This window comes from Babylonia areolata, chromosome 16, assembly GCF_041734735.1.
Source record: "Babylonia areolata isolate BAREFJ2019XMU chromosome 16, ASM4173473v1, whole genome shotgun sequence".
Classification (NCBI taxonomy): domain Eukaryota; kingdom Metazoa; phylum Mollusca; class Gastropoda; order Neogastropoda; family Buccinidae; genus Babylonia; species Babylonia areolata.
In genome coordinates this window covers 15752281-15774878 of record NC_134891.1, presented here as the reverse complement: position 1 = coordinate 15774878, position 22598 = coordinate 15752281, and the positions used below count along the sequence as shown (strand labels likewise).

Genomic DNA, 22598 nt, shown 5'->3' with positions numbered 1-22598 from the left:
TCCCAGACCAGTGAAGAGTTTGGGGAACTTGGATTGTGGACTCTCTTCTTCTTGTGCAGAGTTCACTCTTTCAAGAACTGAAGAAGATGAAGTGCTTCTATGGCAGGCCTTCCAAGTAGTGGCTCTTGCAGATTTTCCACTGTGTAGAGATCTTGCTCAGTCTCTGTCTTCTCAGTCTTGAGAATGGCAGTGTATTTTCTGGCAACTTTGATTTCTGTCTTCCCTGGACCTATCAGTTTCTTGTTGGTTTTCTCAGTTAAAGGAGAGTTCTTTTTGAAAAGTCATCTTGGAACAACTGAGACATCAGCACCTGTATTGACACGAAATTTGACTGATTTTCCATTGATTTGTAGTGTAGAATGCCAAGATCTTCTTTCACTGAGTTGACACCGTCTTTGTCTTTGCAATTCACAATGGAGCCTAAGGTTGTTTCTTCTTCACCTTCATCTCTGTTGTGGACTTTCTTCTTGCTTCTACACATGACAGCATAGTGTCCCTTTGCAGAGCAGTTTCGACACTCAGCATCTTTTCCTGGGCTGTCTTTTCTTCCATGCATTGGACTCTTTCCGCAGCGTGGGCAATGAAATTTGTAAGCTTCATACGCTTCATGCGTTTCACCAACACAGAACTCTTGGAACTTCTCTATAATCTTGTTCACATTCTTGTCGTCATCTTCATTTTCAAATCTAAACCCTTCAAAAATGTCAAAAGCTTCCTCTCCAGTTGTTGCTAGGAAGACTGCTCTCTGAAATTCAGGGTCTTCTTTGTTTAGCCTGGTTGAATTGCATAATTTTCCCATTGCCTTCGGAATCTTTTCCAGTTGCTTCCCAAATTTCTAGATCTAGTGTCTAGTTTGGCTGGAGCAGGCACACAGGTTGTGAACTGCTTCACTTGGCTTACTGACGATGTTACCGCATCGTTAACGTCAGTTGTTTACTAATCAAGACAAATCACAATCACAGTCTTTGATCGTGTAAAAAAAAAATTGAGCAGAACCATCAATGCAGTGAATTCGATCCCGGTTCTGACACCATGTCGTATTATGTTGTTTGTCCCAGCCATGCGTCATTAGGTTGCCTAGGAGTCGATCACTATCCCGGGTTGAATACAGACATCTATTTGCTGATTGGCTAATAATGTAAACTATTATTCTACAGCTGGTATAAGGGCTGCTTCTTCTTGTGTTAGTTTAGGACAGTCCCACTGCAGATAATGGCAGAATCTGCAACTGTATGCCCAAGCATGGAGGGAGAAGAGTTTGTGGATAAACTTAAAGATTGGTAAAACAACAGCATCACGATCACTTTCATACATCCACATAAAGATTGGTTAAAACAACAGCACACCAATCACTTTCATACAAAATTTGCAGTCCTGTTGTGAAGGACTGTAATGACTTAGCTGAGGCAGGCTGTTGCATTGTGGAAATGAGAAACCCCTGGACATTCCATTCGTTGTTTCATGGGCATAATCACATGTGAAAAGACAAAGTATGCAACACCATGCCAAAATGGGACCTTGAACCCTGATCACTGATGAACACTGGATCAGAAGTGAAATATTCCTAACTGGTTCTCTGACAGCAGCACTTTTGGTTTTGTTTGGGGGTTTTTTTGTTGTTGTTTATTTGGAGAGTCTTCACACTTCAAAAGTTTGACTAAGTCAAGCATGGGTGCTGAAGAGCATGGAACCTTAATGGGATCTCAATTCGGCCAATTGGTGCAGCTTTTTTTTTTTTTTTTTTTTTTTTGCTGCCCCCCATCATCTGCACCGTTTCAGTGGCATTATTCCCACGACCGTTCAGTCGCGGAGCCAGACTGAGTGAGCGTCCCTCCCAGCTCTTTTGTATTAGTAATATATATATTATATATATATATATATATATATATTATCATATATATATACATACATATATATGATATTTACAAAAGTTGTATATGTATGATAGTCAGTCATATCTGACTAAGAAGGAAGATGGCAGAATGTTTAGGACACTCTCCGCCAATACAGAGTCCGTGAGGGGTCTGGGTTTGAATCCCACTCTCACCCTCTCTTTCAAGTTTGACAGGAAAATTAAACTGAACATCTGGTCATTTGGATTAGATGATAAACTGAGGCCCGTATGCAATATGCACTTGGGCTGAAAAAGACCCATAGCAACAAAAGTCGTCGTCTCATGCAAAATTCTGCTGGATAGAAACATCACCTGTGAATAGTGATAGGTAAATATGCAGCGTCAGCCTGACAAAGATGATGGTTAAGTGCTGGTCGGCATTTCGCTGGCTATAGTGTCTTTGCATGTATGGATTTGTTGAAACAGTGATGCTTTTGAGAAACTGAAGTGCTGAGACCATCAGGCAGCGAGGATGACTGCAAATTGACTGGAGATTTGATCATGATTCACGTGTGGAGAAGATTTCTTGCCAAGTTACATCCCATCTTGCTGCAATAAAGACTAGGGTTGTGGTTTGATCCACTTCCCCTTCTCTCATGTTTGGACTGAATCACTGAGCATCTACACGTGAAGACATAAACCGTGTCCCTTTGAGAGCATGCACTTGGGCCTAAGAAACTATGGCACGGAGGTGTTTTGTCCTGGCATGACATCCAGCTCTGATGGGTCACAATGAAATTTTGACTGCTTCACTTAGGCTTACCTGACGATGTTAACCCGCCATCTTTAACGTCAGTTGTTTACTAATCAAGACAAATACACAATCCCAGTCCTTTGATCGTGTAAAAAAAAATGAGCAGACATCAATGCAGTGAATCGATCCCGGTACAGAACCATCGTCGTATTATGTTTGTTGGTCCTGCCATGCGTCATTAGGTTGCCTAGGAGTCGATCACTATCCCGGGCTGAATACAGACATCTATTTGCTGATTGGCTAATAATGTAAACTATTATTCTACAGCTGGTATAAGGGCTGCTTCTTCTTGTGTTAGTTTAAGGACAGTCCCACTGCAGATAATGGAAGAATCTGCACTGTATGCCCAAGCATGGAGGGAGAAGAGTTTGTGGATAAACTTAAAGATTGGTAAAACAACAGCATCATCGATCACTTTCATACATACACATAAAGATTGGTAAAACAACAGCATCACCAATCACTTTCATACAAATATGCAGTCCTGTTGTGAAGGACTGTAATGACTTAGCTGAGGCAGGCTGTTGCATTGTGGAATGAGAAACCCTGGACATTCCATTCGTTGTTTCATGGGCATATCACATGTGAAAAGACAAAGTATGCAACACCATGCCAAAATGGGACCTTGAACCCTGATCACTGATGAACACTGGATCAGAAGTGAAATATGCCTAACTGGTTCTCTGACAGCAGCACTTTTGGTTTTGTTTTGGGGGTTTTTTGTTGTTGTTTATTTGGAGAGTCTTCACACTTCAAAAGTTTGACTAAAGTCAAGCATGGGTGCTGAAGAGCATGGAACCTTAATGGGATCTCAATCGGCCAATTGGTGCAGCTTTTTTTTTTTTTTTTTTTTTTTTTTTTTTTTTTTTTTGCTGCCCCATCATCTGCACCGTTCAGTGGCATTATTCCCACGCCGTTCAGTCGCGGAGCCAGACTGAGTGAGCGTCCCTCCCAGCTCTTTTGTATTAGTATATATATATATATATATATATATATATATATATACATATATATACATACATATATATATATTTACAAAAGTTGTATATGTATGATAGTCAGTCATATCTGACTAAGAAGGAAGATGGCAGAATGTTTAGGACACTCATCCGCCAATACAGAGTCCGTGAGGGTCTGGGTTTGAATCCCACTCTCACCCTTTCTTTCAAGTTTGACAGGAAAATTAAACTGAACATCTGGTCATTTGGATTAGATGATAAACTGAGGCCCCGTATGCAATATGCACTTGGCGCACTGAAAAAGAACCCATAGCAACAAAAGTGTTGTCCTCTTGCAAAATTCTGCTGGAGAAACCCACTGTGAAATAGTGATAGGTAAATATGCATGCGCTCAAGGCCTGACAAAGAGTGATGGGTTAAGCTGCTGGTCAGGCATTTGTCTGGCATATGTGTTTTAGCATGTATGGATTTGTTCGAACACAGTGATGCCTTCTTGAGAAACTGAAGTTGCCTGAGACCATCAGGGCAGCAGAGGAGGTAGCTGCAAAATTGACTGTCTGGGCTAGAATTTGATCAGTCACGATAGTGGAGAGTGTCTTGCCCAAGTTACATCCCCACTCTATCGGCCAAGAAAGATTAGGGTGTGGTTTGAATCCCACTCTCGCCCTTTCTCTCAAGTTTGACTGGAAAATCAAACTGAGCATCTAGCCGTTCGGATGAGACGATAAACCGAGCTCCCGTGTGAAGCATGCACTTGGCGCCCTGAGAAAGAAACCATGGCAACGAGAGTGTTGTCCTGGCATAATCCACTCTGATAGGTACACAAATATATTTAAGCGTGCACTCAAGGCCTGATATAGTGTGTTGGGTTATGCCTCTGGTCAGGCATCTGCCTAGTAGATGTGGTTTGACATATATATTATGAATTTGTCCGAATGCAGTGACACCTCCTTGAGAGACTGAAACTGATAGACTCTTTTCACACACCAAGGTTTTATGTTGCATTACAGATAATGAGATAATAACACTGTATATATAATGAATTATCTTGCCTTATTTAAGATTTTATGTTACTGATAGTGAGATAATGATAGTATATTATGAATCATCAGGTATTATTATACAGTTACCGCTGAAAACAACGACCTATGGCTGCCTATATATGGTGAGATAACAATGGTCATGCATGTAACATCAGGTATTATTATACAGTTACCTCTGAAAACAACATATGGCTGCCTATGTATGGTGAGATAACAATGGTCATGCATGTAAAAGCCAGCTGATATTAAGAGTAAATGTTGGGAGTCTCACTCTCAGCCCACAAATGAAGAAGATTAGATTACACTGTCCTCTTTATCTTTTTTTTTATGTTCTTGGTTTAGTTCCCCACCCCTCTCACTCCCTTCTCTCGTTTTCACTGTTCAGCTTTTTAATGATAATTTTCACAATGTTGATCAGTCTCAGCAGATCTCAGTTGTATGGTTCTTGTGTCCATAATCCTGTAATCCATGTCAGTGTTCGGTGGGATGGGATATGGTTACAAGAACATATCCAGTATGCACAACCCCCCCAACCCCCACCCCCCGAATGGCTGCCTACATGGCAGGGTGAGTATACAAAACTGTCATACACGTAAGATGTTACATGTCTTCCTGTGTATGTGTGCATGCCTGAAATCTGATTTAGTGATTGAATGACACAGGAAACAAATAATGAGCACCCGATGGCAGCCATCAGTCGGCTCTACCCAGGGAGGCAGCCTGTTGTGCAAATGACCCAATGTTTGTAAATTGCTTTGAGCTTGGTCTCCGACCAAGGATAGGCTCTATATAAGAATCCCTATCATCATCAAATGCAATTCTTCTTTGATTGCAGTTACTGCAGATAAGAATTGCCCAGTTGTATCGTCGATGCTCTATGCCTATGTTGATGAAAGCCGATATGAGTTTTCCTACACCTTTGATCCCATCATCAAAACCAATATTGATCTCCTGGACAGGTAAGAGTGTACTCACTACTGTGTTACAGTGAAATCTATTTTGATTTGAAGTTCTGTCATTGCTTCTTGGTTGCATGTCTGTTTTGGGAGTCAGTGAGCACACATTGCATCTATCTGTCTATCTATGTGTGTGTGTGGGGGGGGGGGATGGAGGGGGGCTGTGTACATAAGTTTGTCGGTTGAGTGTTGGGCATTGGTGCCCCTGAGACTGCAAATTGTTGCATACGTGTGCTCTGTGTATCTGTGAGTGTGTGTGTGTGAGAAGAGAGTGTGTATGTGTCTGAGTATTTCAATCATTTACCTTAAGAATAGATATTTTTATATTATTATATTTTTACATATTCACTTATTTTTCTTAAAAGTGATTCCATGGCAACGTAAGTGTTGTCCTTTGGCAAAATTGTGTAAAAGAAATCATTTCTGATACAGTGATAGGTACACAATGCATGCACTCATGGTCTAAGTCAGTCAGTGCATTGGGTTAATTACACTGCACTGTATAGCAGATGTGCCAAATAGCATATATATCAGGCATCCCCCAAAAAGTGAACCGCTTTTTGACAAGTATTTTCTCAGTGATAGAGAAACTGAATTCATTGAAAATTTTCACACAATAACCTTAGGGTATCATCAACAAGTCTGCAAAATATCTTAAAGTTTGGACGCAAATTATGCAGGTATTGTCAAATTCAAAACAGCATGTCAAAAAATCCAATATCAGAGCTGTGCAATGTGACTTTCATCATGTTCATGGCAGCTGCCAGGTGTTGGCTTCTGTCAATCAGTCTCAGTCTAAAAATAGCCTGTCTGGGTGTCAAGTCTATTGATTTTTTTATTGTCGTCTGTATCCAAAATCAGTTCTGTCCATAGTTTCAGTTTGAAACAATCAACCATGCCTTTGAGTGAAAGGATAATGTTACCATTGAAAACTGTTTCAAGGAGAAAGGCTGGGGTAGAAGGAGAATCGTAAAGGAATTTCCAGGCAAGGTGCGGAGTCATGTCACTGTAAATAGACTTATCACTAAAATACGCTCTACAGGGTCAGTAGCACGTAAAACTGGCAGTGGGAGACCCAAGGCTGCATGTTCGGAGGAGAACAAGGACCGTGTTGAGGAACTGATTCAATCCCAGGAGAACCCAGGGACCCACAAATCTCTTAGAGAAGTTGCAAGCGATTTACAAGTGAGTAAGTATTCTGTGCAAAGAATTGCGAAGAAACTGGAGCTGAAGCCCTTAAAGAGGATACAGGTATCAAGGAGGGACCAAAATGTTAGAGGGAAAAGAAAAACTCGCTGCTGTAGCTTGAATGACCGCTACTCAGCCACTAATGTGAAAAGGATCATTTTCATAGACGAGAAAGACTACGTTAGAGATAGATAAAAATCTCCAAAACGATCGCGTTTATGGGAAATGGAAACAAGAAATTCAGCCATCTTGCTTCTGTCATGAGACTTCTAGATTTTCAAAAAAGATAATGGTTTCAGCTGGAGTATCCTGGAAAGAAAAAACAACATTCATTTCATTGACACTGATAGAGCCAAGGTTAATAGTGAAAGCTACATTCAGTTATTGGATGACAATCTCCTCCCAGATTGTAGGCGTCTTTATCTTAAAGATGGAGCTCCTTCACACACAAGTAGGGTAACCCAGGCCCATCTGGAGGAGGCTACACCAGAATTCATCAAGAAGGATGAATGGCCTTCACAGAGTCCTGACTGTAACCCAGTGGATTATGCCATATGGGACTGTCTGAAGGAGAATGTTTACCAGGGAGTGCAAGACAAATTGACCGAGCAGGCATTAAAGGACAGGATAATTATGTCATGGGAGGCTATATCGGTGGAAGAAATGCGTAAAAGCATTTCTGCTTGGAAGACATGGCTTCGTTAAGTCGTGGAGGAAGATGGAGGCCACATTGAGCATAAACTGAAATAAGTGAGTTTTCCTCTGATATTGGATTTTTTGATATGCTGTTTTGAATTTGACAATACTCGCATAATTTGCATCCAAACTTTTAGATATTGTGCAGACTTGTTGACAATACTCTAAGGTTACTGTATGAAAATTTTCAATGAATTCAATTTCTCTATCACTGAGAAAATACTTGTCAAAAAGTGGTTCACTTTTTGGGGGACACCTGATATATGTGGATTCATCCAAATGCAGTGATGCCTCCTTGAAAACCAGAAACGAAGTGTGCCCATTTGTTTCAGACTGTTTACTTCAGATGATGAAGTGATCTGTGACTGGGTGGTGAGAGCAAAAGCGGATCACACGGCCAGGGTGCTGATTGAAGACTTTCGTCTGACGCCAGCTTCACGCACCAGAGATGGGGACTGCTTGAGGGTTTATGATGGTGAATATGTGGGCATGTGTGTGTGTGTGTCTCACTGTGTGTGTCACTCTGTGTGCGTCTCACTGGGGCAACCAGTCCAGCAAGTCACCTGGCAGTGGCAGTGACAGACACTTGCGGGCCAGAAACAAATAGGCTAGGCTCGACCATCCTAAATATTGGAAGTTTTTAAATTATAACATGGAGAATCTTTTTTAAAATTGTCTGATGTCTCATTTATAAACAATGTCAATACTTTTCATTTTGTTTGTTTAACTGAAACATTTCTAGATTCATCCTTTGATTATGGTAACATTTTTCCAGAGTATCTAAAGTTTTTTGCTCCTGCAAAGAAAATGTCACAACAAGGGAGAAAATCAGGAGGAGTTTTAGTGTTAATAAAAAATACTTTGAAACAGTTTGTGAAAGAAATTTCTTTAAAATGTGCGAATACTGTATCGATCAAAGTTAATAGAAGAGTTTTCAATGTTGATAAAGATGTTCTTTTTGTTGCAGCTTACATTGTACCCGAAGGAGGTCCAATGTTCAATGAAACAGAACTAAACGATGGAGTATTGATTTTGGAAGAATGTTTGCTGCAGGTTGTGCAAGATAAAGATGTGTATGTTATTGTTTATGGAGATTTGAATGCACATACAGGTTGTGAGCAGTCTAAAAGTGAAGATATGGGTATCAATGTTTCTGATCTGGATTGGGAAAATGTGAAGGACGATTCACGTTGTTCAAAGGATGTTATTATTAATAATTTTGGGAAATCCCTGTTGGACTTTTGCTTTTTTTTTTAACTTGTAATTTTGAATGGTTTTTGTAATGGGGACCGAGACAGCGATTTTACATTTGTTTCTCCCCAAGGATGTAGGGTCGTTGATTATTTTCTTGTTTCTGACTGTTTATTTGATAGTTGTAATTTACGTATTGGTGACAGTTTATTTTCATGGCATCTACCAGTCGAAATGTCCTTCTTAAACGGATAAAGTACTGAAAAAGAATCTGATTCAATTCAAAAAGGAGAAGAAAGGATAGTGTGGTCTGAGGAGAATGTGCATGTATATAAGGATGAGTTGGACAGTTGTCAGTTTAAGGAGTGTTTACAGAATGCTTTTGACATGTTAAATGTTGATGTTAATGCCTGTGTCAAATTGTTTTCTTGTGCATTGTATGGAGCAGCTGCATGTATGATTCGAACAGTTGGTAGAGGACAGAAGAAATGTAATGATTGGTTTGATGACAAGTGTAAGAGGAAGAAAAGACTTGTCAGAGGCCTTCTTAAAAGTTTCCAGAGATGTAAAACTAAAGAAAATAAAAGAGAACGTAAAGAAACATTTGTAAAGGAAAGGAAGGAATATGTCTATTTGAAGAGAAGAAGGAAACATGAATTTGAGGAGCTAAGGTTACAGAAATTAAAATCATCAATCAAAGATTCAAATCTTGTTTTGGGCAACAGTAAGATCTGTAAATAGAAAGGCATTTGTTTACAATAATATTAGTGCTCAGCAATGGTATGACCATTTCTCTAGTGTATTTAAAGGTAATGCTAACACTGAAACAGAAGATGAGGTAGTAGAGGAGGTTGGGGGTTTTGAAGAACCTTGTTTTAACGATCCAATTAGCAGGCAAGAAGTAATCGATAGCATAAAGAATTTAAAACCAGGTAAAAGTGCAGGCCCAGATAAAATATTCAGTGAAATGTTAAAGCAGACAAATACAGCTGTTGATTTTCTGGTGGTATTATTTAACAGATGTTTTAATGATGGAATCTTTCCTATAGATTGGGCAAAATCGATTATCATACATATTCACAAAAAGGGAGACCCGAATATTCCAGATAATTACTGTGGAGTTGCACTTACAAGTATCATTAGTAAAGTCGACACTTACATTTTAAATAGAAGATTGACTAAATGGGCTGAACGAGAAGAAAAGATTATTGAAGAGCAAGCTGGATTTTGATCAGGTTACGTTGCAGCACCATTGACCACATTTTCACATTGTATGTAATTGTGCAAACATATTTTATTAAACAAAAGAGGCAAGGCCTTCAAGACTCACTTGTGATACACTTTAAAAAAAAAAAAATCTAATCGTTAAAATGTGTTCTGTATTTGTTATTATAAAGCTTCGCGTTTAAAAAAAAAAAAAAAAAAAGTCCTAACCAGATTCGAACCCCATGTGTTCGGGTGAGAAGAAACTGCCTTATCCATTACACTATTGTGGCTCCTTAGCTGATGTTCTAAAATTTAACATTTGAACATACTTTTTTAAAGGGCAATAAATCAATTGTGGTATTCGCAGTGAGAACGCTGTTTAAATCATATTATTCTGGTGTATCTTGGGCATTCAAAAAATCTTTAAGGGCAATAAAAAAAATTCTTTTTAATGGCTATCGCCGCAATCACACTGCAACATTTAGCCGTTTTCACTAGATCTAGATAGATGTACAAGTTTAGTTACACCCGCCGGGAATGTAGTATGACACGGTCAGTTCAATTTCTCTTTTATGTTCATTCTAGTTTTATAGTTTTAAAGTTGATATGAAAATTCAGTATTTTGTTAAACTAATAACATGTAGAGCCAAGTACAAGTACTTCTAAACGTCGTATGAAGTGAAAAGGACTTCATTTTGAGAAAAGTCAGGACTGGAAATTTTTTCGTTTCATCATGATCAGTTCAAGGGTATTAACTCGCATGGTTTACAATTTTTAACTGTGAATTATATATGCCAAGTTTAGAGAATACAAAAACTATAAATATAACAGTAAATGCAGTTTACTTGTACTTGGCTCTACATGTTATTAGTTTAACAAAATACTAAATTTTCATATCAACTTTAAAACTATACAACTAGAATGAACATAAAAGAGAAATTGAACTGACCGTGTCATACTACATTCCCGGCGGGTGTAACTACACATGTACATCTATCTAGATCTAGTGAAAACGGCTAAATGTTGCAGTGTGATTGCAGCGATAGCCATTAAAAAGAATTTTTTATTGCCCTTAAAGATTTTTTGAATGCCCAAGATACACCAGAATAATATGATTTAAACAGCGTTCGCACTGCGAATACCGCAATTGATTTATCGCCCTTTAAAAAAGTATGTTCAAATGTTAAATTTTAGAACGTCAGTTAAAGAGCCACAATAGTGTAATGGATAAGGCAGTTTCTTCTCACCCGAACATGCGGGGTTCGAATCAGGTTAGGACTTTTTTTCTTTTTCTTTTTTTTTTTAAACGCGAAGCTTTATAATAACAAATACAAAACACATTTTAACGAATTTTTTTTAAAGTGTATCACAAGTGAGTCTTGAAGGCCTTGCCTCTCTTGTTTATTTTTTTGTGCCCATCCCAGAGGTGCAATATTGTTTTAAACAAGATGACTGGAAAGAACTGAATTTTTCCTATTTTTATGCCTAATTTGGTGTCAACTGACAAAGTATTTGCAGAGAAAATGTCAATGTTAAAGTTTACCACGGACACACACACACACACACACAACCGAACACCAGGTTAAAACATAGACTCGCTTTGTTTACACAAGTGAGTCAAAAATACAAAATTATGTGTTGCTTTTGTAGATTTTCAGAAGGCCTTCGACACTATGAATCGAAATAGTTTATGGAATGTGTTACGTAAAACTGGTGTGGATGGTAAAACTACGTTTACACGGGATGCAACTAACTTGCAACCAAATTCAAATTTTGGTTGCAAGGCTGGTACATGCGACTGGACGGTCTCCGCAGGATGCAACCGGCGGCGACTTACGTGCAACTAACTAGGCTCCTCCCCTTTCTTTAGCAGTGGGGCGCTGTGTCTGACTCGCTCGCTGCAGACTGGTTGCCACAGGTCTCCCCCTGTCTCCGCCGGTTGCAACACACACGAGAAACCACGCTGCGAGCATTTGCAAGCCAGACAGAAAAATCCATGACACACGTGCCGCTTGTGTCATCAATTTCCTGTTAGAAACCGGCTGAGACGAGTGGCAAGCTGTGGCAACCGGCGGCGACCGTTTTTTCGCAGTTTAGTTGCAAGGCCCTCAAAAAATTATCGGTCTTGGAGTGGAAATAAAATGAGCCTTGCGACCAAACATGCAACCAAAAATCGGGAAAATCCGTTGGTTTCTGAGACCGGCAGCGACGGGCCACAACCGGGGGCAACCAGTCTCCACCAGTCTCCGCCAGTTTCAAAGAGTTAGTCGCAAATTGGTTGCAAGTTAGTTGCATCCCGTGTAAAAACACAAGCCGCATGCAACAAAATAAGGCCAAAAGGATACGCTGAATAGCTGAAAAAAGCGTAAGACGAGACAGAGCGTAAACCTGACAAGATGGCGTGGAGAGCCTTGGCCAAAGGAATGATGAAGCGCTTATAGTTTTTAGAGGCGTTTGATTGGCTGAGAGCGGGTGGGCCCGTCTTTTCACTGTTAGCCGCGCGAAATTTGGCCAATAGGCCTAGTTTGCATCAGTTTGACATGGTCAGTATATTTAACACCAAACATGGAGTATAATACAAACTCCTCCTATAAGCTTTATATGGCACTGCATGGTGTGTATGATTCAGTTTTAGCGTGTGTGCATGAGAAGGATGTATATTCAGATGTATTTGATTGCCCATGTGGCATGAAACAAGGATGGCTGTTGAGCCCTATGATATTTTCATTCTTTATTAATGAACTGGCAGGAGAGATAACGAAAAAAGGAAGACATGGGATTCAAATGATCCCTTGGGCTGTTGAACTGTTTCTCATGTTATTTGCAGATGATGTAATTCTTTCGTCTGCCACAGCCAGCTGAGCATATTAAAGCAAGAAGCAGATAGATTATTTTTAAAAATTAATCTTGAGAAGACAAATGTAGTTGTGTTTAGAAAAGGTGGTTACCTATCAAGACATGAAAGATGGCACTATGGCACTGACGAAGTGAAGGTAACTAATGCTTATAAATATCTCGGTATGATTTTTACAACTAAGCTGAGTTTGACAAGGACAGTAGCAGAGATCTGTAGGAAGGGGAAGAAAGGGGTCATAGAAATCTTAAGGTGTTTACGTAAATTAGGCTTGATAGATTCATACATATTTTGGAAACTTTTTGATACTCAAATAGAATCAATGATAACATACAGCGCCGAAATTTGGGGACTTTCTGATATCAAAGATTTAGAAAAAGTACACGCATTTGCTATTAAACGTTTCTTAAATGTTCCGTTACATGCTTCAAATACTGTATTATATGGAGAAAGTGGTAGATACCCATTATATATTAAATCATGTGTGAAATGTATAAAATATTGGTTAAAATTGATAAGGCTACCCACATAAAGGTTATGTAACCAGGCGTATGAAATGTTAGTAAAAGAACATGAGAGAGGGAAGGAAAACTGGGTATATCTTGTAAAGAAGACGTTAACTGTAAATGGATTTGGGATTGTGTGGATGTGTCAGGGAGTTGGATGTGAAGAAGGATTTGTTTCAGAATTCAAAGATAGGCTAATTGCTTCATGTAAACAAAATTGGCACTGTAAAATGGAAAGCACTGAGAAATATAGATGGTTTTATTGTTTTAAAAGTATATTTCAAACAGAAAAATATGTCACAGTCGTGACAAACAAGTGACATCGAACAAGTCTCACCAGATTTAGATCAAGAACGATTGGATTAAATGCATATAAAAAATGGTTTCAAACTGAGCCCTCGTTACTCTCCCCTTGTCCGAAGTGCAGTCATTTAAGGGAGGATGAGTTACATTTTTTGTTGTAAAGCTTATGATCATATTCGAGAAAAATGTGTTGTATTTAAAACAAATTTTGCAAAGAATGAAGATATTTTTGGAGTGCTTAATCCAAATCAGGAAACTTCACTACAGTCACTTGCAAAATATATTGCCAAAGCGAATAACATGAGACGAAAAAAACAACAATAAAATAGTATCAGGTGTTGTTCATTGTGAAAATTGAAATCTGTGTCATCATTCTCATATGGAAAATATTCATGTTATACATTTTTTATGTTGTTTTTTTATTTCTCTCTTGTCTACATCACATTACTTTGAATGGATGGTGGAACTGCACTTAGTTGCACAGATTGATTGATTTTGTTTTGGATTTTCATCAATATTATTACTATTGATGCATGTTGTTATTTGTGTTATGAACCCCCATGTCATTAGGGCTGTAAAGCTATTGACATTAAAGTGTTCAGTGTTCACTGTGTGTGTGTGTGTGTATGTGCTTGTTCATTCTTTAGTTTATATCAGGATTGCATAATATGAGTGAGTAAATGTGTGTGTATTTATGTTTCACTGTGTATGTGTGGTCACATGAGCATATTTGTGTGTGTGTGTGCGCGCGCGCACGCACGTGCATGCGTGCTTGCTTCTGAGGATTATTCTGTTTTGTTTGTTTTTTTGTTTCATTGTTTTCAAGGTTTATTTTGTTTGTTTTTTTGTTTCATTGTTTTCAAGGTTTATTTTGTTTGTTTTTTTTGTTTCATTGTTTTCAAGGTTTATTTTGTTTGTTTTTTGTTTCATTGCGCTGCCTCATCCCCCCCTCTCCCCCTCCTCCCCTCCCTCTCCCCTGCATCCTCTTTCTTTCACCACCGACCCCCACCCCACCCCCACCCCCCGCCATCTCCACACCTTCCTTCTCACCCCACCCTGATCCCAGTTTCTCCCACCCAGCGTTTCCTGGATGATGACTAAAACAAAGAAAACTGTGCACCAGGAAAGACGTCAGAAGGCAAGCTGCTGGAGAAGTTGTGTGGCGGAGACATCACCCCGGAGGCTGTGAAGGCCTACAGCGGCAGTGACCGCTACCTCTACCTGGAGTACACACAGGGGGAGATCACCGGGGAACGAAGCTTTGTCATCGTCTACACAGCTGAGCCAGGTGGGGGCGCTGGGTTGATCCTTTTTTTCTTTTTTCTTTTTTTATCATTCTGTTCAACATATTCAGAGTGAAAGTTACATTTTTAGGTGTGGTGAAAAGAAAAACAACAAGAAAGGAGTGAAAAAACAAGCAGACAAACAGACCAAAACAAGGTAACAAAACAGACAAACTAACAAACAAAAACAAAGTAGCAAAACAGACAAACTAGGAAAACAAAGAGGCAGAGGGTTGGTCTTGATATATATATATATATAGATATATATATATGATGAGTAAGAGCAAGAGTATATATATATGGTGAAACTGAGGACAGTCCACCCTTTTGGTCTCTACACACTACAACCGGATATCTGAATTTATTTCGACCTGAAAGTTGTGTTTGACAATGACAGTGGATCAGTTCCAGAGACAGAATGGCGTGAATCCTAACTTGTGTGAAAACAACAACTACTACTACTACAATGACGACGACAATGACTACGACTACTACTACCACCACCACAACTGCTACCACTTCCATGACTATTACAGCAACAACAACCACTACTACGACAACAACGATGACAACGACAACGATGACCGCTACAAACACTACTGATTGTGGGTGTGGAAGTGACGCTGGTGGTGATTATTGTGATGGATGTCCTACTATTCTATTTCATTCAGTTGTTTATTTTCTTTGCTTTTATCTTATTTATTTATTTATTTTTACATGTTTTCATCAATTAATCATAGATGTATAATTCAACCCTTTCCATTTCTTTCCCCTCATCAGTACTTTTCTTAGATGCCTCTCTTTTTGTAATACGGTCCATTGTTCTCAACGATTTGATTGTTTATAATTGTAACCCCCCTCACACCTGTCTTTTTTTTTCTTCTTTTTTTTTTAATTATTCATTCTTATTTATTCATCTGTTTGTGGGGTTTTTTTCCTTGTTATTTTTTTTAATTAATTTATTTATTTTTATCTTTAAAGAAAAAAAAATCTATTATTATTATTATTATCATTCTTAATCTTCTTTTGATTATCTCCCCCGACCCCCTTTATTTTCTTTCTTTCTTTCTTTATTTATCATTGATTTTTATTTCATTTTTCTTCTTATTGTTATTATTTATTGTTTTATTTCTCTACTGTTCATTGAGTTATTCAGTAACTTAGGTTTTAAGGAACTTATTTTTTTTGACAGTAGAAGAAAATAGACAGTTGCAATTCATTCGGCTCTGGGCGAAACCTGGCATAGTGAAACTGCATCACAACATGTACGTCATGGTGAGCTTGCGTCATAATAGCTACGTTAGAGTGACCCTGGTAACATGTAAACAACTTATCCCTTGACGAAGGAACGTGATCGTTCCGAAAATTTGGAATATTTGACAGATTGATGTGTTTGTTTTTCTTTTTTCTCTTTATATATATATATATATATACGATGAGTAAGAGCAAGAGCCTCCAAAATTGTCTGGGGTATGTGATAATGAAAATTATATATGCTTCAAAAAGTATATGTCAGATAAATTATGAGCTTTTGAGGTAACTGACCAGGTGTCCACTGTTTAGCTCATGTATTCATGTGCTTACGGCTTATGTGTGTGTGTGTGGCGATTGTGTGTTTTAAGTTTCATTCTATATTATACCGGTACTCGCCAATGTAAATGTTTTTTTACATTTACAAAATAACAACAACAACAACAAAAACTCTGATGTCACAATAGTTTTTGACTCACTTGTGTAAACAAAGTGAGTCTATATTTTAACCCAGTGTTCGGTTGTCTGTGTGTGTGTCTGTGTCTGTGTGTCCATGGTAAGCTTTAACATTGCCATTTTCTCTGCAAATACTTTGTCAGTTGACACCAAATTAGGTATAAAAATAGGAAAAATTCAGTTCTTTCCCGTTACCTTGTTTAAAACAATATTCCACCTCTGGGATGGGCACAAAAAAAATTTAAAAAGAAGCCAAATTATATGCATACTGGATTTACTGTTATATGTATATATTTTTTATTCTCTAAACTTGGCACTTTGATCTGATATTCTGACACAACAACAAGAGCAGTCATAATTATCATTTTTTTTGTTCAAACAGGAACTTGTTTTGCCAAGCATGGAAGTTATATTTCTGGTGCATGTCTTTGGTGCAGATAGTAAAAAAAGCAAAATTAATCTGTAATTAATGCTGGGGGGGGGGGGACAGGGGGGGTAATTTGCTTGAAACTGATCTTTCTCATCTTAAACATTACATTTTGAAATTATACTCAATACATAAAAAGCTTGTGTGTTTTACTCTTAGTGAACAGGGCTTTCACTATGTTCATTCGCCCAAGTGGTCTTTTTCGGAAAATACTAAAATCAGTACCACGCGTGGACTTTATAGATCTATTGGCTGAGCACTGAAGGTCATGGGCAAAAATCAGTTGCGTACACATATTTATACATATTCAAAGCGCGTGCTCATATTCTTTGCGAAGGTGAACGACGCCATTTTGTTTCAAGTTGTTGACCTGCCCATTCAATCCTATATTCAATGGACAATACATGATAACATGTGATGGATAGTTGGAGAAGAAGACCATTAAATATTTATTCAGAGAAAGATTTGTGAATGCCTCATCACTCACTGGATTATGCCCCAAACTGCCATAAAACTATCAACACAATCAGTCGGAATTCACAGTTAAAAATAATAAACCATGAGAGTTAATACCCTTGATGAAATGTAAAAATTTCCAGTCTTGACTTTTCTCAAAATGAAGTCCTTTTCACTTCATATGACGTTTAGAAGTACTTGTACTTGGCTCTATATGTTATTAGTTTAACAAAATACTGAATTTTCATATCAACTTTAAAACTATAAAACTAGAATGAACATAAAAGAGAAATTGAATCAACCGGGGGGTGTAACTAAACTTGTACATCTATCTAGATGCAGAGAAAATGGCTAAATGTTGCAGTGTGATTGCGGTGATAGCCACGTCTCCTTTACCGCGGACTTAAAAAGAATTTTTAATTGCCCTTAAAGATTTTTTGAATGCCCAAGATACACCAGAATAATATGATTTAAAGAGCATTCTCACTGCGAATACCGCAGTCGATTTATTGCCCTTAAAAAGCATGTTTAAATGTTAAATTTTTTAACGTTAGTTAAGGAGCCACAATAGTGTAATGGATAAGACAGTTTCTTCTCACCCGAACACACAGGGCTCAAATCTGCATTCAGGACTTCTTTTTTTTTTCTTTTTTTCTTTTTTTTTCTTTTTTTTAACCCAAAGCTTTATAATAACAAATACAGAACACATTTTAATGATTAGGTGTTTTTTTTAAGTGTATCACAAGTGAGTTTTGAAGGCCTTGCCTCTCTTGTCATTGTTGTATTTAATTCTAAACATCTTATTTTACCTTCATATGTGTTTTAACATTTTAACTCTTCACAGAAGATGAATGCAACAGACAATGTGGTTTGGGTATCACTGGACTTTCGTTCAGAGGGTTTAAATGGTGGCTGCAGCACATGGTTGGTTAAGATGGAAAACAGAAAATACTGACTGCATACGGAAAAAAAAAAGTAAAACATCTTGATTTGATGTTGATACATTTGACCAGGCAGGCCACTAGCCTGTAGGCACCCTTCTTAATGAATTCAGCCACATGTTTTTCAAGACTTCAAGGTCCTCCTTATGTATCAGTATTTTTGCTCACTGTTAATTCATTCATTTCTTTGTTTTTTTCTTTTTCCCCAGATAGCAAAGAGCTGCTTATCAAAATTGCTGCTATTGTATGTGGGTCGGTGGTAGCCGTAGCCATCGTCTTCCTGGCTTTCAAATTCACTCACTACTGTCGACCCTGCCGCAAACGTTGCTGTCCCAACCAGCCCATGGAGGGGGGCATGCCTCAGCGCGAACTTCGACCGCTGTCTCCGGACGTGCTGGCACCACCCAGTGGGGGTGGTGGTGGAGCCCGAGCAGACACTAACGTACCACAGAGAGGGGCTGCTCAGAGACATCCGCCTCAAGCTGAGGGTGGGAGACCTGGGGGGGAGGGGGAGGAGGAGGGGGAGGATTGGTTACCTGTGGATGAAGCTCCTCCTTCATACGACTCCATCTTTGGCAGTTCTGAGGAGCAGTACAAGGCAAATTGAACTGGATCTTTTTTGTTTGTTTGTTTTGTTTGTTTCTTTTTTGTCCATCTTTGGCTGTACAAGGCAGACTGAATTAAATCCTTTTTGTTTCTCTTGTTTGTTTTGTTTTTCCACATCTTTGGCTGTGCAAAGCAAACTGAATTGAATCCTTTTTGTTTCTCAGTTTGTTTTGTTTTTCCACATCTCTGGCTGTGCAAAGCAAACTGAATTGAATCCTTTTTGTTTCTCTGTTTCATTTTTTCCCATCTTTTTCTCTCTCCATCTTTGGCAGTTCTGAAGGTCAGTACGGAGCTAACTAGACTGGATCATTTTTGTTTGCTTGTTTAGTTTTTCTTCACCTTTGGAAGTTCCGAGGTATTTGTAATCAGGACAAGGATATACTGATCATTTTTTGTTAGTTTCTTTGTTTTATTTTTGTTTCATCTCTGGATGTTGGAAGATGGAATCATGACAGATGAATTCTGTTGTTATATGTTTTCATTTCCTCTTCCTCTCACAAGAAGACTTTAGGTTGGCTTCAGTATGGCTGTTCTTGTGTGTGTCTGCGCGCATGTGCTCTGTGTGTGTGTCTGAGAATGCATTCACATTTATATTAAAAAAAAAATCATTTATACATATATATATATTTATATGGATGGATGACTGTGCATGAACAAAGTGTGTACCAGTACAGATTGTTACATTTTTTAATGTAAATCTTCAAACATTTTTTCCCTGTTAATTATCTGACTGAAGGAGGAGCCAATCACACCAGTATAAGCGTGACTGTCCTTACTTTTTTCCTCATTTGTCTTGGTCTGTGTGTGACTTTTTTTTTCTTTTTGGATACTTGGACTTGATCTGCCCATTGTAATACTTATTTATTGATTGGTTGATAGTTTAAATCTCTTTTTTTTTTGGGTGGGGGTGGATGGTGGGATGGGTCTTTTCTTCCTTTTTTTCCTTCTGTTTTCTTTCTTATTGTTAAGCTTATATAGTAATTTAAAGATAACTTGGGGTTTTATGCCATTGCTTTCTTTGACAATGGGGAAAAATAACATAGGTTTGTGGTATGGGAAGGTACACTTTTCCAGAAATACTTAAAAATAAGGTTATGCATAAGTTATAAGACAAAGGGTTTTTCCTTTTGACCATTTTATTTTTAGTGTTTGTGAATGAGATCACACACATGTTTACCCTCTTGGAGTCTTTGTGAATGTATCAATCATGTGTTAATCCATTTTACCTATTTTCACTAGGTGTGATATCAGATGAAGGAAAACAAGAGAGGCAAGGCCTTCAAGACTCACTTGTGACACTTTAAAAAAAAATCCAAGCTTTTTATATATTGAGTATAATGCATTTACTGTTATATTTATATTTTTTATATTCTCTAAACTTGGCACTTTGATCTGATATTCGACCCAACAAAAGATCTGTCATTATTATCATTTTTTGTTCAAACAGGAACTTCTTTTGCTAAGCATGGAAGTTTTGTTTATTGCAAACGTTTTGGTGCAGACAGTAAAACAAGGGAAATTACTCTGCTGGGGACTTAGTTTGCTTTAACTCTCTCCATACGATCAGCGAAAGAGACGACGGTAACTCACTCCATACGGCCAGTTCTCTCTTCTCCTCTACACAGACCCGTCGGATGTCCAGTGGGTGTCTCAATGACCCAACCTTTAGCTTCCGTCGTCAGAATTGTGGTATTCTTTGTCAACATTCACCTCTTCAGTGTAAGAGCCTTCCGCTTGTAATATTTTGATGGTGGTAATTGGGGTGAAACGACGGAAGCTAAAGGTTGGGTCATTGAGACACCCACTGGACATCTGAGGGGCAGTACTGAGTGAGTTAAACTGATCTTTCTCATCTTAAACATTACATATTCAATACATAAAAAGCTTGGATTTTTTTTTTAAAGTGCATCACAAGTGAGTCTTGGAGGCCTTGCCTCTCTTGTTTCAAAATGTAATGTTTAAGATGAGAAATATCAGTTTAAAGCAAATTAACTCCCCTAGCATTACAGAGTAATTTCCCTTTTTTACTATCTGCACCAAAACGTTTGCAAAATAAATAAAACTTCCATGCTTAGCAAAAGAAGTTCCTGTTTGAACAAAAAATGATAATTATGACTGCTCTTGTTGTTGGGTCGAATATCAGATCAAAGTGCCAAGTTTAGAGAATACAAAAAATATAAATATAACAGTAAATGCAGTTTGCATATAATTAGGCTTCATTTTTTAATTTTTTTGTGCCCATCCCAGAGGTGCAATATTGTTTTAAACAAGATGACTAAAAAGAACTGAATTTTTCCTATTTTTATGCCTACTTTGGTGTCGACTGACAAAGTATTTGCAGAGAAAATGTCGATGTTAAAGTTTACCACGGACACACAGACACAGACACACACACAGACAACCGAACACTGGGTTAAAATATAGACTCACTTTGTTTACACAAGTGAGTCAAAAAAGGAGGGGGTTTAGAGGTTGGGACTGGGGGTGAGGGTGGTATAATGAATGGGATATGGAAGTGGTGGCACAGTGTATGTGGTGTGGTGTGTGCATGTGGTGATTTGTTAATACTTTGATATTTATACATGAAAATCTTAAATGCAATCTTCATGTAAGAAACAAAGTGAAAAAACAACAACCATCAAACAAAAGAAACCACCTCTTACATCTGTGAATGAAAAAATACTTGCTATAGGGGACTGTTTAATTGAGAAGTGAAACACACAAAAAATCATATATTAAGGTTGGAATGTGTGTGTGTGTGTGTGTGTGTGTGTGTGTGAACTGGTATTTGGAATGGCAAAAGTATGTTGGAGTTTCAAGCATTCCAGATCAAAGTGACAAGGGGAGTGGTTTGGTTGGGTTTTTTCTCCTCCTCATCAGCTTTGATGTGGTGACTTTTTTGTAACAGTCAGCCTGAGATGTCATGTATGACGTGGCTCACAAGACAAAAAGTTACTGCTATGTACGTCACCACTGTTGTGTGGGCCAACACCAGCCTGGTGTTATGTTATACCTCCGTATTGGTTTTCTGGAAATTCTGTGCTAGAAATTTCCTCTTTTCTATCACTCACTTTGTTTCTGCCTTTTTTCTTTCTTCACTGTTGTCTCCTTTTTCTGCGTTCCCAGTCCATTCCCCTTTCTTTTTTCCAGCAAGCCTTGACACTTTTTTTCTCTTTCCTGCAGTCTGTGATTGTACTGTCTTTGCTGTTTTGCTATGGTGATTAGGTAGTGAGATGTAAACTCTGGTATGGGCACTAGCTGCCATCTGCAGTTATTTGCCCAGATGGCCTTTTTTATTTATTTTTTTGTTTGGCTTTGAAGTAATGGTATTTTTTTTCCTTTTTTACAATTTTTTGTAATCTGGGGATGATGAATTAACTCTTTCGCTGCCAGGAAAATAAGATTTAGGTGAAATCTGTTTGCCAAGGGTTTTTTCACCAAAAAATGGGTATAAATTTTCAAAAAATTCTCTGCTCTTTGTTATTGGAGAAAGACCCATGAAAGTATATATTTTCTGAAAGGTAAAGGAATAAAGAACACAAAACACGTGATGTTTTCCCATTTTATATATTTTTAGTGACATGCTGTTGTTTTGAAATCAGTGTTTTGTTTTTTGTCACATTTTCAA

General features: G+C 38.1%; 1 protein-coding gene across 1 annotated transcript in view; it reads left to right on the top strand.

Moving 5' to 3' along the window:
* Positions 1 to 22227, top strand: part of LOC143291196 (uncharacterized) — a 29031-nt gene extending 6804 nt beyond the window's left edge. Inside the window, exons 2-5 of the mRNA XM_076600929.1 lie at positions 5486 to 5609; positions 7823 to 7965; positions 14674 to 14838; positions 18574 to 22227. Of these exons, the coding sequence (XP_076457044.1) occupies positions 5486 to 5609; positions 7823 to 7965; positions 14674 to 14838; positions 18574 to 18971 (830 nt within the window). The 3' untranslated portion in view covers positions 18972 to 22227. The remainder of the gene's footprint in view (positions 1 to 5485; positions 5610 to 7822; positions 7966 to 14673; positions 14839 to 18573) is intronic.
* Positions 22228 to 22598: the final 371 nt, after the last annotated feature.